The following is a 17,959-nucleotide window of genomic DNA, read 5'->3' on the forward strand; positions in this document are numbered from 1 at the left end:
GCTTTGCTATAGGCTCTGATGGCATTGTCCAATTGCTTACTCAGCAGACTGTGGTAATGGCTTTCCTTCCCACCTATTTGTTACTCAATATGACAAAGTGCCTTAGAGATTCATCACTGGGTCTTTTAGTTTTCTTCCTTTTCCTAGAGATAAGCGATTCTGACCTAATAATTTCTACCTCTTCTGCTTGCTCACTGCCAAGCAAAGCTTTGGATCTGTTTGCACAAGTCCATCCTACAAAGCTCTAAAGCTCACTTTAATAAAAATAACAGCTAAGCTATTCAAATATTCACTACTGTTTATCATTAAAAGGACAACAGACTGGCCACTCTGCTGACTAGCTTTCTGGGTGTTTCAGGAGTCAGGGAGGACGTTTCTCAGTTTGCGAGAACTGAATTTATCTAGGAGAAATGGACAGTGTCTTCCCTTTCAAAAGGTTCCTCATTTGCCATTTCACACCATAATGGAATGCTCTGTAAACTGCTTCTAAAGCAGCATTAATTAGACTCCAAAGGAATAGATGAAAATGCCAGATGTCAAAGTAAAAATATTAGCAAAGCTATTTAATTGATGAATAGAGGTAGGAATAGCTTTTTAGCATAAAATATTGCGTGTTTAACTCACTGTCAGGAACTGCAGAAATGGTAGGTTTATTTTAGCTGAGAATCTGCCTTGGAGAACTGGCTGTGCTGTTGAAGGCTAGAAATCTTCCCATAAGTCCCAAGAGCAAGGAGCTGTTTAATTCTAGCTGAGTTTTTAGGTTATTTTTTCTGTATGTTTCTAAAAAATGCTGCTGCTGACAGGGAAATGAAATGAAAACACCTCCAGGTAACACAAAATCCAGGCAAAGTTAAACCCTAAGTTTATGTTAACATGCTCAGTTCCAAAGGAGCAATTGAAATTGTGCCTTTTTACACAAGATTCATTTCCTAAGCAAGTAGGACCTTAGTGTGTTTCATGCAGAACCTTAGTATGGCCTTGTCCCGTTTGCCTTTCTTCAGATTTGACCTGTCTTCATTTCTGAGGGATACAAACATAGTGCTGCTGCCATTGGCATAGACAATGTCCCAGTGAAGAAGGAGAAAAGTAGGAATGTGGCCCAGGCTTCTGTCTCCTTCAAAAAAACTTTGCTGTCTCAACGGCTTGAGGGACACAGGGGATAAGTGGTGTCCATCAAGGGTCTGTACTGAGACAAGTGCTGTTCAATAGCATCATCAATGATCTAGAGAGTGGGATCAAGTGCACCCCCAGCAAGGTTACAAACGATACCAAGCTGAGCGGTGTGGTTGATGTGCTTAGGCAATGGGATGTCATCCAGAGGGACCCAGACAATCAGATGAATCTCATGAGGTTCAAAAAGGCCAAGTGCAAGGTCCTGCACCTGAGTCAGGACAATGTCCTCTTCCAGAAGCAGGGCGTGTGGGCAGGACACAAGGTGCTTCACTTTTACTGAAGGCATGATGGTGGCTACTTGCAGGAGGAAGACTGTGCTCTCTGCACCCACCAAAATGGATATTGGCATCCAGGCCATAGGTTGTGAGGAATGCCACAGCCTTTCACTGGCAACAGGGGGCAACACTGACTATGGGTGTGTGCAGTGTGAGCGGGTTTTTGACCTGCTTCGCTGGTTGGCACTGCTCCAGAATGATGTGATGGAGCTCAGGGAAGAGGTGAGTAGCTTAAGAAGCATTAGGGAGAGTGAGAAAGAAATCGATAACTTCCACAAACTGATCTTTACAAACACAGAACAGGAGCTGACAGTTGACAGTTGATGTTCAGTTTGGTAGAGGATTAAAATCTGATTGTGTCTCAGTTTGTCTGAAACAAATCCTAGATTTGTCAAGGCACTCCTTGACAGGATGAGCTGTTGAGCAGGGTAATTCAATCTGCAAAAAAACCAAACCAACCCCAAACAGCCCCACACCATCTCACAGTAAGATAAATAACTACACAGTGGAAAACAGATATCATTACTGGTGTTCAGTCCTCATGCTTCACACCTTGTCTGCCTTGCCTAGGCCAAGCATAAAGCTAAATTTTACATCTATGGAAGGACATAAAAAAAGGAAGAGTAATTGGAAAACAGAGCAGCTGAACCTTTTGACAATCATTTTAAGCATTCTCTTTGAAGCAGATGGCCTGAGTCAAATACCTGTTTTGGCTAAAGCTTTACATACTCAATAGAAATAAAAAAACTGCACAAGGTTTAAACCTAAACCAAACCAACCAACCCACCAAATGTGAACAAAACAGAAAACAGTCCCCACAAACAAACAAACAAAAAACCCAGACCAAATCACCATGAAAAAAACCCAACACACAAACCCCCCCAAAACAAACAACAACAAAACACACAGACACACAAAACCTCCAAGAAACTAAGCAGAGCAATTTAGAATGAGAATATTAGAATAGAATAAACCAGCTTGGAAGAGACCTTCGAGATCATGGTGTCCAACCCATCATCCAACACCACCTAATCAACTAGACCATAGGTGGGTTTTTTGAGTCCATAGCATTAAACTCTTATTGAAAGTACATTATAGAATAAAAAGGTACAGCTTCTCTTGAGCATTTTGGTATTAACAAAAGTGGGTTTTCTCCAAACTAAGAATAAAATCCTAACCTGGCTTATTTATGCAACACCTTTTTTTTTCCCTTTTCTTTTTTTGATAGTTACACGTAGGGTAGAGTGTATACATTTGTAGGCATAGAATCACAGAATCATAGAGTCAATAAGGTTGGAAAAGACCTCAATGATCATCAAGTCCAACCTGTCACCCAAGATCTCATGACTACTAAACCATGGCACCGAGTGCCACGTCCAATCTCCTCTTGAAGACCTCCAGGGACGGTGACTCCACCACCTCCCTGGGCAGCACATCCCAATGGCTATTGACTCTCTCTGGGAAGAACTTTCTCCTCACCTTGAGTCTAAACATCCCCTGGCACAGCTTGAGACTGTGTCCCCTTGTTCTGGTGCTGGTTGCTCGGGAGAAGAGACCAACCCCCACCTGCCTACAACCTCCCTTCAGGTAGATGTAGAGAGCAAGAAGCTCTCCCCCCAGCCTCCTCTTCTCCAGGCTAAAGAATCCCAGCTCCCTCAGCCTCTCCTCACAGGGCTGTGCTCGAGGCCTTTCCCCAGCCTCGCTGCCCTTCTCTGGACACATTCAAGTGTCTCAACGTCCTTCTTAAACTGAGGGGCCCAGAACTGGACACAGGACTCAAGGTGGGGCCTAACCAGTGCAGAGTACAGGGGCACAATGACTTCCCTGCTCCTGCTGGCCACACTATTTCTGATAGAGGCCAGGATGCCATTGGCCTTCTTGGCCACCTGGGCACACTACTGGCTCCTGTTCAGCCAGCTGTCAATCAGTACCCCCAGGTCCCTTTCTGCCTGGCTGCTTTCTGACCCCAGCCTGTAGCACTGCATGGGGTTGTGGCCAAAGTGCAGCACCCGCCACTTGGACTTACTGAATGTCATCCTGTTGAATTCTGCCCATCTGTCCAGCCTGCCAAGGTCCCTCTGCAGAGCTCTCCCACCCTCTAACAGATCAGCTCCTGCCCCCAGCTTGGTGTCATCTGCAAATTTACTGATGATGCACTCAATCCCCTCATCCAGATCATCAATAAAGATATTGAACAGGACGGGGCCCAGCACTGGTCCCTGGGGGACACCACTAGTGACTGGCCTCCAGCTGGATGTGGCACCATTCACCACTACTCTCTGGGCTCAGCCCTCCAGCCAGTACTATACACAGTTCTGAAATCTAGGAAAATTCATCTGAACAGGGTTTATATTTGTTTAGACTCCTTGGGACTGCATTCAACACTTTTCTGGCAAGCAATCTCCCGAACTCCTATGCTATTCATTAGAAAGACGAGAAGCCTGAGAGTATTCCAAATCATCACCAGGGTTACTACAAAAAATGACTGAAAGTTCAATATACCCTGCCTGTAGTTCCAATGTCAGGCATCCATCCCAACGTGCTACAGGCAGATAAGTAGTAACAATTCCATGTGGGGGAGGGGCAAGGTTGGGGGGTGGTGGTCTCCTGATTCAGAGTCCGTTGGGTGATCAATGAAGGCATGAACCCCGTTGCAGCAGTGTTCCAGAAAAGCAGAGAGCAGAGAACCTGAGAAGTCCTCCCAGAAGTCCTTTATTGCTGTGTTGTAGAATCCCTTGCATTACATATTCTTAGAGTCCCACTTACAGAAGTCCCAGAAGCCCTTAACAGATGAAGCAGCTAACAGAAGTCCTGAGTATACGCTTAGCAGCATCCTTACACCAAAGTCCTAGGCAGAAGAAGTAGCTAACAGAAACAGAAGCCCCCAGCAGCCCTACCCCCTCCCCCCCCAGCCCCCTTCTATCTCAGAGTGGCTGTTTTTATAGTCTTTGCTATCAACCAAGCAGTAAAATCCAACCAGATATAGAAGCTAAAATCTTTTCCCAGTAAGAGGTGTCAGCACGTCAAGGAGGTGGCTTCTGCAGCATGTTCCAATGCAGGGGTGACAACGTGAGGATGCTGTTCTTGGCACACATGGGTGTTCTTGTTCTGCTCTAGGCAGCGTGCAATTGGTCAGCTAAGAACTCCTGCACTCTGCACATACCCAGCAGCTGCCCTCAGAACAGTGGCTTCAACAGGGTGGAAGGAACTCACAGCACCTTATAAATCATATGGCTTGAAAATGCAGAAACCCCATTTTTTCCCAGAACTGTGAACTCTGTTTATGGATCCCTGATAGTTTCTATTTAAATTTCTGCAGACTTCTCCACCTTTCTCATGCATTCTAAACCAGATTACAATTCTTTCTTGTTCTATTCAACCCTTTTTTCTGGATGTGTGGTAGTTTCAGGCTATATCTTTACAATTTTGTTACAGATTTTGATCAGAAAAGTAGGAAAATGTCAATAAATTGACAATTGAAAAGGGAAATAAAGATAATTCTAAATTTAAGAAGGACATTGAGACTCTTGAACGTGTCCAGAGAAGGGCAATGAGGCTGGGGAGAGGCCTCGAGCACAAGCCCTACGAGGAGAGGCTGAGGGAGCTGGGATGGTTTAGCCTGGAGAAGAGAAGGCTCAGGAGAGACCTTATTGCTCTCTACAACTACCTGAAGGGAGGTTGTAGCCCAGAGGGGGTGGGAGGGGCAGAGAGACAGCTTCCCTGGTCTCTTGACCACAGGCTTCTCGTGTTGTTTGTTAATTGTAAATATCTGTAAAATATTGTAAATATTGTATATTTGTATATATTAATTGCATTCCGTGGGAGATTGTAGGTTGGCCTGGAAATACAGCTTTCATTTGCTTCCAGCTGAGCTGGTCTGGCAAAGTGAATGTTTGGGGCGTTAATTTCAACCCACCACAAAATGAAGGGCGCCTAAAGAGGCTTTGAACTTCAGGTGAAGTCTCACTTCTGGCACGTATGTGCTACACATGTCACAGCCCTAACTCGTTTGCTGAAGTTTTCTGCTTCATTTTGCAAGCTTGATGGAGAAAGTAATTTCTGCTCCTAAGGTTCCTATTTCACTGTTATCATTACAACAAGTATTAGAATTGGATTAGCATAAAATGGAGATTCAGAAATTTTGAGAACAATTGAAATAATAATCGCTTTATAAAGGCTTAATAAAGCTTTATAGCACAGAAATAAAGGGGAAGATTCCAGCTGAAAGTACCTGAAAATTGCAAGAACGGCCAAGATTCTATTTAAATGAGAGCTCTTCTACTCTTCTCCCCTACACAGCAAGAAATTCAGCATGATTCAGAGAGGTGATTCTGCCCCTCTACTCCATTCTTATGACACTCCACCTGGACTACTGTTTGCCCTTCTGCAGCCCCCAAAGAAAGAAGGAAATGGAACTGTTCGAGCGTGTCCAGAGGAGGGACACAAAAATGGTCAGAGGGCTGGTGCACCTCTCCTCTCAAGTCTGGTAAAGTCTGTTCAGCCATGAGAAGAGAAGGCTCTGGCAACAGCTCATAGCAGTCTGCCAGTGTTTGAAGGGGGCTACAGGACAGCTGATGAGGGAATTTTTGAAAGGGTATGTACTGACAGGACAAGGGGGAAGGCTTCAAACTGGAAAAAGCTTAATTCAGATTAGAAGTTAATAAGAAATACTTTCCCACAAGGGTGGTAAGACACTGGAAAGTGTTGCCTAAAGTTGTGGACGACCCTGGAAGTTCAAAGCCTTAAGAAATCTGGTCCAGAAGGAGTTGTCCTTGCAAATGGCAGGAGAATTGGAATTAGATGATCATTAAGGTCCCTTTTAACCCAAACTAGTCTATGATTCTATGGTGCTGTGATTCTATACTCACACAAATATTTTAATCCAATCACGTTAATCACTTGCATTACAGTAAGTAATGCAGTGACCTTGTATCAAACTGAACCTCAATTAACCTTTGTTAATTTCTGCTAAATGCTATGAATTTCATTCAGAATTTGTCAAATTATTAATCTGCCTCAATAAACCACATTGCTGCCTTTTTATCTGGATGAGGTGACATGCACTCGCTCCACAGTGAGCAGGGTCTTAGAATTCCACAAGCGGTGATTTAAAGGAGAACGATCCTGTTGCCACCACAATATGCTCAACAGAACAGTAGGGAGACTAAGAATGAAATGGAAATTCACATTATAATTGTGAATTTTTTACCATAAACTCAGGAATCATCTGAAAGCAAGCTTGTACTCCCTATGTACATTGTACTCAATACGGACATCAATTACTGACTGACAAAACTGCTAATAATCTAACTAGGAGAAGGCTGTATGATTCCTCATCGCTGTAGACAAGCAGCCTGAGCGACCATGAGTGAGGTTTCAGTGATTTCAGGTTGACTCAGTTCTGTAGGCACAAAACTACCTGGAGGGACAGGTAAACTGCAACAAAGGGTAAAATTACAGCTCCACTTCAACCATATACTGGAATGAATGACTGGGAAGTAGTTGCAGAAGTTAGCAACACAGCTTTAAATGCACCTCAGGTGGAGTACGAATCTCCTTTTTCCTTTGCTTACACATCACTTCCTTACAATCTAGTAGGTAAGGAGCCTTCCTATCTGTCAGTCTCTCCTGCACAAGCCCTTAAAACTGGGAATGGAAATGCTGTGCTTCCTTCATGACTAATTACCTGACATTATATGTAATCCAAACTTTAACAGTCATGTTTTGTTGTTTTTATCCTTAAAACTGGGAATGGAAATGTGTTTAATATCCAGAGTGGCAGATCTATGCATAGAATATGCCCAAACATCTACAATTTAAAGAGTCAGGAGTTAAAACTAGCATAAAACATAGCACCAAAATAGCTTGCCAAGTGTTGCACAAAGACCAGCAACATAACTGATACTGACATCTAGGATCTGACATACTCAGCATGTGGGCAAGCACTCTGCACAACTTCTCCTTCTGAATCCTTCAGCTGTCAAGAGATGTCAGTGTCCTTGAACTGTCCCCAGTGTGACCAACTGCAGTTGATTTATTTCAGCCTAACTATAAAAAATAACTACAAATGAAGCAGGGCGGGGAGGGGAATGGTCTTTATGTTAAACAAATACATAGGATAGTGATAGGATGAGAGGGAATGGCTTGAAGCTTGAGAAGGGTTGATTTAGATTAGATATCAGGAAGAAAGTCTTTACAGTGAGAACTGAGATGCTGGAACAAGTTGCCCAGGGAGGCTGTGGATGCCCCCTCCCGGGGGAGTGTTCCAGGCCAGGTTGGATGAGGCCTTGAGCAACCTGATCTAGTGGCTGTCAGCCAAGGTAAACCCACTACAGCTGGGATATAAGTAGGGCAATGCAGGAACATCTTCCTAAGGAGAAAGGGGAAGGTAGTTTTCTGGAAAAGGTGTTCTGCTGTTCTTACACAAGTGTTTGTTTTCTCCTAGTAGATGTAACAAATGGAAGATTGAATGTTATGTCTGGTAACCCAAGCAACTGATTCATTTTGATGACCCACACCCACTTCAGATTTGTGCAATTTTACTGTTGCATTATCAACTAAATAAGAATGTTTATTCTTCTTTAATGTGGTCGGTAAATAGTTTTCTGGATCATCAAGCTTTGATTTCAGTAATTATCTCGGGGTTTTTTTCATAGTGTTTGTTGGTTGTTAAGCCAGCCCTCTCAAGGTTTCAAAATTCTCAGCATGCCTGATTGTTTTGACTGCCTGTCTACAAATTTTCATTCTCAATTATTCATGCTGGAAACTATTAATGATTTGTTTTAAACCCCAAGAAAGCAGACAGAGCGACATGTGGTGAGAGCTTTCATTCTGTCAGTACTGATACACTAAATCATGATCACTTTAGAAATGAAACAATACCTGAGAATTCCTATGGTTTTAAAAATGTGCTTTTTCCAAAACATTTTTTTCCCACAGAAACAATTGAAACCAGCAGGTGGTTAGTACCTCTGAAAAGTTCCTAAGAATTAACATACCAGTTCAATGAAAACAATTTCAGCTGTAGCCCATCCCTACTGGTAGCAGTTAGTGAATGAGAAGGGAAATAGATCACGCTTTTCCCAGCAACAGTGAGTTTTGGGTCTTCTTGGCTGCACTGGGCTGTTATTTATGATAGCATTCAGGAGATCTATTCTCCATGATTTTGTATAATGACTTTCTGAACTTGTTTCTATTTCTTGACCCTGCAGCTCCTGGAGCAGAGTCTTCCATTGCATCTGTAGATGATAGGGCTGGAAGGAGAAGAAAATTCCCGTGGATTTGTTCAGTGTTAGCTGTCTTGTAATAGTTTGTGGTTCATCCTTCTTCCATTGAGTGAAGTAATGAATAAACCTACCTTGCTTGTCTTTTCCCCACTGTTAGAATCTTTGTGGGTCTTCATCTGTTAACTGACTTTATAAGCTCAAGAATTAGTTCTTTGAGATTACGGACTGCAGAAGAAAATTTCCAAGTTTCTTCTGAGAGCTGTTTATGAAAAAAAGAAGTGAGCAAGCAGCAGGGAAAGAAAGGAGAGCGAGACAATGCGCTGGGCCGCGGAGACTTCCCCCCACAGATACCTCCAGTCTCTGCCAAAAAGCAACTTACACATCCTAACTTTTCTTTCTATTGGTCTGGACGTGGAAAGCCATCGCCATGGGATTCCTCACAGGGCCCCCTGGATCTGTGTAATACGGCACTCCAGGCTGTTGTGACCCTGACGCAGTGTTGACTCGTTGTCTGGTGTAAGACACGTTAAAAGTAGGTTCTTCTACTAGTGGAGGAGGGTACATCCGCCGTCGGATGAAGAAACCGGCTCCGCAGCAGAACAGAACTCCCATCATCAAAAGGAACCAGAAATACCAGAGCCGCTGGATAGAGAGAGCTTACACAGCATCTTGAGCCACAGCAATCCTCACAGGAGCGACATATATAACATGTAGGATGGAATCCTTCAAAGTACCAGCAATGCTTTTTGGCCTCCGTGCACTCCCACAGCAGCGACAGCAGCAGCGCGATCCCGGGCTGGGAACGGTTCATCTCTCCTCCTCCTCCTCCTCCTCCTCTTCCCGCGGCGGCGGGGGGCTGGCCCCTGCCAGCTCAGGCTGTCACCGGCGCCATCCCCGCCGGTAGCGAGAGGGGACACGGCCACAGGCGCGGAGGGGCAGCGAGCAGGGCGAGCTGAACAGGCAGCCCAGAGGCAGGGGCGGCGAAAAACCAGCTCCAGGGGCAAAGGGGCGAGGCGGAGTAAATAAAGGGAACAGAGGCGGGGACGCGCAGGAGCGGGGCGAGGGCGGGCTGAGCCGCCGAGCCCCTCCGATCCCCTCAGCAACGGCCGGAGCCGGCCGGGCAGCGCCGCGGCGAGGCGAGGCGAGGCGAGGCACAGGGGAGCGCGGGGCTCGGGCGGGGTAATCAAGAAGTTAACATTTTTGAACCCACAGGAAACATCGTCCAAAAAACCTATTTACATAACTACAATAGCTTACATTTATGGCCACACACACTCCCAGCACGTAAGAAATTTAAAGCTAACCCGTTTCGAGTGAATAGTTGTTCAGCTTTTCTCACACCTATGCTTACTTTCATTATAATCTAGCAAAAATACATAGCAGAAAATCATAGTGCAGCAGAAAAAAATTACCATCGCTTTTCTAAGTTTTAGTAGGCCTAATTACTAATTCAACCCATTTACCATTACTAGTGTTGGAGAAGAATTTATCCACACCTGGGGACATGGTCTTAGATTTTGATTGGACTCCTTATACAAAACTAGGGTTAGGATCAAGATTAGGCTCCACCGGTATATGTTAACTTTGCCTCCTCAGCCTACCGGGTTGCAACCAGCAGCCGGGTATGGTATCTTCTTGGCAGCAGTTACATTCTCCAGGAAGCCTACAGATCCCTTTAAGACTTCAGATTTCAGTTGGAGTCTCTTCCCAGCACTCAGGGTAAAATACTCCTCGATTATAACAAAGACCATTTCTTACAACATTTCTTACAACAATCTAACAATCTAAAACATTTACAAGGTACCCATCCCCAGTGACATCAAGTCCCAGGATGTTTCGTACACGGAACGAAACGGGGGCTTTCCTTGATGGTTTCTTGCAGTGCAGATTCGATGTCACACAATATCAGATATTTCAAAAGGTGGCTTGGTCTGGTGAGCTCCAGAGCCTTCAGACTGAGCTGTTACATTTATTTGAGTACCTGTCTGATCTGTCAGCACTAACTGCAGGCTCGGAGGTCCTTCAGACCATCTGCGTAAGTAGTGTGGAATTCACGCTGAAGCAGGTTTTGCTCTTTCTGTGCAGTCAGTCAGGTTCAGAGGCCCATTTCCTTCTACTCACGAAATATGTGTCCCCCCTTTTTCTGCAGTACGGAGAGCTGTACCTGTTGTTAACAAAACCAAGAAAAGATCCTTCCCAGAGGGAAATTAGCGACTCTCCTTTCCCAGTTTTTATTAACACTTTACCCCCAGCTTGAATTTCATGGATGGGGAATCCCGAAGGTGGGATCTGGGACAAGAACAAAAAGAAAACGTTACTTTCTGGGCCTCCTCTACTAATAAGGCCGCTGCCACTAAAGCTTAGAAACAAATTGGCCCTCACCTACTTACAGCATCTAATCACTTGGAACAATGCCCAACAGGATTTTCACTTCCAGCCCAGTCCTGGGTAAACACCCCATATGCTGTTTGGTTAGATGTACTTACAAAAAGGTCAAATGGTTTGTCCATGTCAGACAAATTTAAAACAGGGCATCAACCAACATTCTTTTTAGTTAATCCAATCACTCATCATCTTCTGGACACCATTTAATGTTGTTATTATTGAGGGCTAATTTCTCAGATAGGAATTTTACCTTCTCTAACCTCTCTATCCATGATCGACAGTACCCCAGAAATCCGAGCAGCTGCCTGATTTCTGACTTTCCCTGACAGCAGTTACCAACATTCCAGCTTTTGCCTTCTGTTGCTCTTCATCCCTCCTTACAAACCCCTTCTGAGCGTCACGTAGTCATTCCTCCAAACCTCTGTCTTGCCAATTCTCTATCTTTTCCAACTTCTTTCTAATATCTTCCCATGGTTTTGCCACAAACTGTGTCCTGAGAATTATCACTCCAGCTGCAGAATGGGGATCTATTCCAGAATACATCTGCAAGCTGCTCTTTAATCTTACCCTCCACTCTGTAGGAGGCTTCCTCTGATGCTCACTAGAGGCTTTATCAAAATTCCTGGGCACAGCTTCTTTAATTCCTTGTATTATTATAGTTCTCAGGTCTCCCATATTCTGTCTCCCTCAGGGCTGCTGATGGTGCCACTGAGGATCTTGATTCTGGTCTCCTGGTGGCCCCCCTTGATTCTGCCTCTCCCATATTCTCATGCCAGCCTGTCTGATCATGTTTCTTTCCTCTGCAGTGAATAGGATCCTCAAAATAGACTGCATCTCTCTCCAGGTATATATATTGGGATCAAAAAATTGGTCCAGCCTCCCAGCTACACCTAGGGGATCATCTAAGAGGGTGCCCGTCTCTTTCTTGAAACTCTGGACATCTGATGTATTCACAGGGAGAGTGACAAATCCTATTCCTCCCCGATGCCCCCCCATAGGCACTTCCCTAAGTGGATGCAAACCTATATTACCTTCTTCTTGTTCATTCCTAACCCTGCTTCTTTGAGGTGGTGAATGAGCAGGAAGGGGGGCTGTTGGTTGCAGGGGACCCCTGTTCAGGTTCTGGGAAGGTGGTGGTGAGTTCTCCAAAGATTCACACTTCTCCCTTTCCTTGTCTTTGTCCTTCTCCTTCTCCTTCTCCTCAGTTGTTAATGTAAATATGGGAACAGGGGTAGGGCATGAAGCCCTAATCCAAACAGCAACATAGTCAGCTTCTTCCCTACTAAAACACTTCTTAGAATTCACATGATGCTTCAGAGCTCGGCAAATCCAATCATCAAAAGATCCAAGTATGGGCCAAAACACGTAAGGTCTTAATGGGTTTTTTGGCCATACTTGCACACAGTACTAAACCATTTTTTCCTTTGGTTTTCCTTTTCTCAGCTCCTCATCATCGCAATACTGTGCCATCATCCCTAAGGCGCTCGGGGCGGGGGCAATGGGAGGGAGTTCCGATGACTTGCTTTTCTTTTGTCCCATTCTCCTGATCACTAATCACTGCCCGGGGATCAAAACCGAGCCGCGGCAGTGAAGCGCTGGCTCCGAGCCGCGGCAGGTGGAAACGCCGGCTCCCAGCCACTAGACGCTAAAGCACCAGGATCTCCCGGTTACCACAAGACAAATGCTACGTCCTTTCGCAGCGCCGGACCCGCTGCCGGAACACCGGAACCCGGGACACCAAACCCACGAACGCCACCGTGATGCGGGCCTCCACGGCCCAGGCCCCTCTAGAAACCGGAGGAAAAAAAGGAAAAAAGGAAAAGGAAAAGGGAATGAAGAAGAGGAAGAAGAAGAAGATGAAGAAAGAAAAAGAAGAAAAAGAAAGAAAATAGGAAGAAGAAGGAAAAGAGAAAGAAGAAGGAAAAAAATAAAAAGAAAATGAAAGGAAAAAAGAAATAGAAGGAAAAAAAATGAAAAAGAAGAAAATACAAAGAATAATTAAAATGAAATGAAATAGAAAGTTTTAAACATTTCAAAGCTCAGTTATCTCTAGACCTGTTTCAGAAAAAAATTGGTGCTGTGTGTGTAGCTATGTTTTGCATGGCCTCCAAAGATGAGCTCTAGATGATTTCTGTTTCAAAGCTTCTCTGCTGGACATTTTGTATCTGGGTGGTTGAAGATGTGTTTATTCTCTGAGGTCTCCTCAACAGCTCATCTGATTGGAAGCAAAGGACTTTCTAACCTTGCCATAATCAAGAGACATAATGAGGTAAGACACAGTTAAACAGCATCCCCGGAGCAGAGGCTCTCACAGCCGCTGGCAAAGTCCCACAACACAGAAGTGTCTCCTTCCAGTAGCCTAGGCCCTCTCTCAACCTACCACATCCTCCTTGGGAGAACGTAATTTTACAGCTCAGATAGGAAGGTATTGAGAAAACCATTTTCAACAAAGATAGTTTGACTGAAGTGAAGAATAGCTTATAAAGTTTTGGAGTTGATAACATGATGCCACTGAGATAAGCAGCATGGAATGATGAGAATATTGTTTAGCAATCATTTTTAGGAATCAGATGGGAAAACTGGAAGCTCAAGGAGTAAATTCAGACTTCTGGTAAAGAGTAGTAGGAGTGATGACTAAACAGACAATGATAATTTAATGCTGAAAGGATCTGACTTTGAGTTTTCAGGCTAGGAAATGATATAAATTCTTCATCTTTTCATATATTTTCTTTATTTAGTAGTCCTCTAAGGGAGGCCCTTTTATAACTGCCTGATTTTCTAGGTGTCTTTATAGATGAGGACAGAAGTGAGCTGCCAAAGACAGTCTCACTATAGTGTACAGGGCATGCTGTGTGTTAGGGGCAAGAGAAATTGAATTTCTTATGGACCAACAAAGTCCTGGTAATACAAACCGTTAGACTGGTCTCAGTCTAACAGACATAGGATGAAAAAGGCATTGTAAATGAAAACCCACTACAGTCAAGGCCTCCAAGTTGCCCCTAATAAGATCCTCACAATCTTTTCTTCACCGCTGACAGATCCAGACTGCCCAGACAGGACTTCACAATAACTTGCCCAACCATGAATGTGAATTACTGATAGCAGAGAAGCACAGATGTCATCCTGGCTGAGTGCTCTCACCTCAGTGCTTGCTCCCTTTCCCCGACCCTCAGGGCAGACAAAGAGAGTTCTAGAATATCTCAGGTTGAAAGAGACCTATAAGGAGGATCACTGAGTCCAACTCCCCTCTCACTGCAGAGCTAACTAAATTTAAGCCATATCACTGACAGCAATGTCCAGACACTTCTTGAACTCGGACAGGCTTGGTGCCATGACCACTTCTGCAACGCACCTCTTCCACCTGTTACAGCAACTGACCACCCTCTCACACCCTCTCAGTGAAGAACCTTTTCCTAAGGGCCACTCAGATCTTCCCCTGAATTTCATTTTCTCATGTCCTGTCACTGCTCACCAGAGAGTGGCGATCAACACCTCTGCCTCTACGCCCTCTTGGAGGGCCATCAACTCAAGCCCCCAGACCTTGACTTCAGCAAGGCTTTTGATACTGTTTGCCATAACATCCTCATAGAAAAGCTCGGGAAATGCGACACAGACAGCTGGTCCATGAGGTGGATTGCAAACTGGCTCCACAACAGAGTTCAGAGGGTTGCCATCAGTGGCACAGAGTCATCTTGGAGGCTTGTGGCCAGTGGTGTTCCCCAGGGATCAGTACTGATTGCAGTTTTGCTCAATGCCTTTATCAATGTCCTGGATGAAGAGATTGAGAGTACCCTCAGCAAGTTCACTGGTGACACAAAACTGGGGGTTGGCTGACACCCCTCAGGCTGTGCAGCCATCCAGTGAGATCTGGACAGGCTGAGAGCTGGGTGAACGTGAACTTCATGAAGTTCAATAAGGACAAGTACAGGGTCCTGCATCTGGGAGGAAAAACAGGCATCAATACAGGTTAGGGGCTGCCCTACTGGAAAGCAGCTCGATGGAGAAAGACCGTGCAGTGCTGGTGGCACAGAAAGTTCTGCATGGGTCAGCAAGGTGCCCTTACGGCCAGGAGATCCAATGGCATCCTGGGATGCATCAAGGAAAGTGTGTCTGGCAGGTCTAGGGTGGTTCCTCTCCCCCTCTACTATGCCTTGTTGAGACCACACCTGGAGTATTGTGTCCAGTTTTGGGCTCCCCAATTCAAGAGAGAGAACTGCTGGAAAGAATCCAGTGGAGAGGTACAAGGATTGTTAGGGGACTTGAGCATCTGCCCTGTGAAGAGAGACTGAGAGCCTTGGGGCTGTTTAGTCTTGAGAAGACTGAGAGGGGTTCTGATCAATGTCTATCAATAGCTGAAGGGTGGGTGTCAAGTGGAGGGGGCCAAGCTCTCTTCGGTGGTGTGCAGTAATAAGACAAGGAACAACAGGTTCAAGCTTGAAGATAGAGGACTTCACCTCGACACGAGGAGAAACTTCTTTACAGTGAGGGTGACAGAGCCCTGGAGCAGGCTGCCCAGAGAGGTTGTGGAGTCTCCTTTTATGGAGATTTTCCAAACCCACCTGGATGCATTCCTGTGCGGACTACCCTGGGTGGTCCTGCTTTGGCAGGGGGGTTGGACTCCGTGATCTCTTGAGGTCCCTTCCAACCTCTCATGTACTGTGATACTGTGATCTCTTTCCATGTGGCTGCTTTCTAGCCCCTCATCCCCCAGCTGGTATGTACAATCAGGATTACCCTGTGCCAGGTAGAGAAAATGGCACTCATTAAATTTCATGTCGTTGGTGACTGACCAGCTCTCCAGTCTGAGTGGATGTCTCTGTAAGGCCTCTGTACCCTGAGGAGAGTCCAAAGCTCCTTCTTGGTTAGTATCATCACCCAAGGGTTTCTGGACTTGTCTATCTGTGTGTTGGCTATTTTGTCCAGAAGGGCATTTCAAGAGACACTGCAAAAGATTTTGCTAAAATCTGAAAACCCCACATCTACTGGCTTGTCTTGGAGAAACAGAGGGGTGACTTTGTCATAAAAGGCAATTGGTTTGGATGAAAAGGAGTTTCCCCTCCTGAACCCATGCTTAGTATGACCAGTAACTTCATTGCCTCTCAAGTGTTCTTCAGTAACTCCCAGAGTAACCTTCTCCATAATTGTATCAGGCTCTGAAGTGAGATCGACAGGCCTGTAATTACCTTACCCTTCCTGAAAACTAGGAAAGTATTTGCCAACTTCCAGTCCACTGTGACCTCTGCAGGCTCTCGACCATTTTTCCTTATAATAAGAAACATTTGTCAGTGATTTGACAGTCTTTGCCTTTTATTGTCCTGCTTTCTTTCTTTTCTCTTATTTCCCCCCCTCCTCCTAGAGGACTTGCTTGATCACAAACTCCTAGAAACGTTGGTGTATGTTCACTGTTCCACTGCTGGTGAAGCCAGTGAACCTCTGCACTCACACAGCCAAGGGCTCACACAGAGAATGCACTTTTTCCCATTTTGAGCCTCTTTTTGCCTTACAGCAGACAGTGACTTGCTGCCTTTTGCCAATGCTTTTTTGATCTCTCTGAGGCTTTCTGCCTCTTCTGTGTCTGTTTATGTTCCTTGTCATTCATATTCTGTCAGTGTTTGTTCAAATTGTTCCCCTGCAGGACCTGTCATCTCTTCTGCAGAGGATGTGCACTCTTCCCTTAAGTGGCAAGTTAATTTGTTGTAAAAAAAAAAAGAGTGTTTCTATATGGACAATTATAGCAGAAATGGAAATGGACTACTCTTTGTGTTTTAAAGAGAGATGAATGGATTAAGAATGAATCCCTTGCTATTTTCCTTAGAGACCTGGTAACAGCCTTCCAGTACCTGAAGGTCAGTGCTTTTAGGTACCTTTTCCCACTCTGCAGGGAGATAAAACATAAGGATTTGTTTTCACACAGAGAAATACAGATGTCTGAAATCTAAATAACATATGAGTTGCATGTGGCAGCACAATATATAGTGTGAAATTGTGAGTAATTTTCATTCTACTTTTGTTTTTGTTTGGTTTTTTGGTTTTTTAATGGAGAAGAGGAGGAGAAGTGGAGGAGAGAGAGGTCCTGAAACACTGTGGAGCAAAGGGACGAATATCTGACTTCCTTCAAGAGATACTGACATGGAGTGCTCAGCCATTATCATTTTAGGAACAGGGCTGTTGCTAAGCAGCATTTCACATAATCTTGCTCAGCTTTTGTGTCTGAAGAAAATTGAGGCAAGGAGAAGTTTGGAAAGCTACTGAGGAAAAAAATAGCTTCAGTGCAGAACAATCAATGGCGCACCTGACCAGAAAATAAACTATCAATGGGGACAGAGATACCAAAGGTACTTAGAGATACTTAAAAGCAAATTTATTATTACCAGGTATGTTTAATTGGTTTCACACTGGTTTCCCTATATCTCTGTGTGTTTTAAGGAAGGCAGTACTGCCTCCTTGGCTGTGATTGCTATAACATGCACAAACCTCCCTGCTCAGTAATTGTTAACAGTACAGTAAATGAAAGTATTTCTTTTCCTTTATATGATTTAAGTAATCAATAAACTCCACACAGCCTGCAGAAGCACTGAGAAAATGAGTGCTATCACTTTGCAATTTTGCACGGGTGCCTACAATAAAAGCTTAAAGCAGGGAATAATTCCCAGATACCTTTTAAAGTCAATAACCATGTATTGACTTAAATACATACTGCTGTGTCTGGTGTACTATGTACACTGTGTCTGCCAAAGTACATGCAGTCACCATATTATTTTCCTCTTCTTCTCTAATTCAGTGATAACAGTATCGAGCCTGATACTCTATCATCATATTACTCTTACTCAGGTGTAATAATCTAAAGAATCCAGCCTGGCATAGTACAAAAGCAGGAAACGTGTTTTTGTGTTGTGAAAA

General features: G+C 44.5%; 1 protein-coding gene across 1 annotated transcript; it reads right to left on the reverse strand.

Annotated features, from left to right (window-relative positions):
- Positions 1-9,058: 9,058 nt before the first annotated feature.
- LOC128899482 (vesicular, overexpressed in cancer, prosurvival protein 1-like) lies at positions 9,059-9,545 on the reverse strand. The gene is given in 2 exon segments (XM_054178818.1): positions 9,059-9,332; positions 9,334-9,545. Coding segments are annotated over 2 exon segments (426 nt in total). The 5' UTR covers positions 9,486-9,545.
- Between the last annotated feature and the right edge of the window lie 8,414 nt (positions 9,546-17,959).

The sequence above is a fragment of the Dryobates pubescens genome, chromosome Z (assembly GCF_014839835.1).
Source record: "Dryobates pubescens isolate bDryPub1 chromosome Z, bDryPub1.pri, whole genome shotgun sequence".
Taxonomy (NCBI): Eukaryota; Metazoa; Chordata; class Aves; order Piciformes; family Picidae; genus Dryobates; species Dryobates pubescens.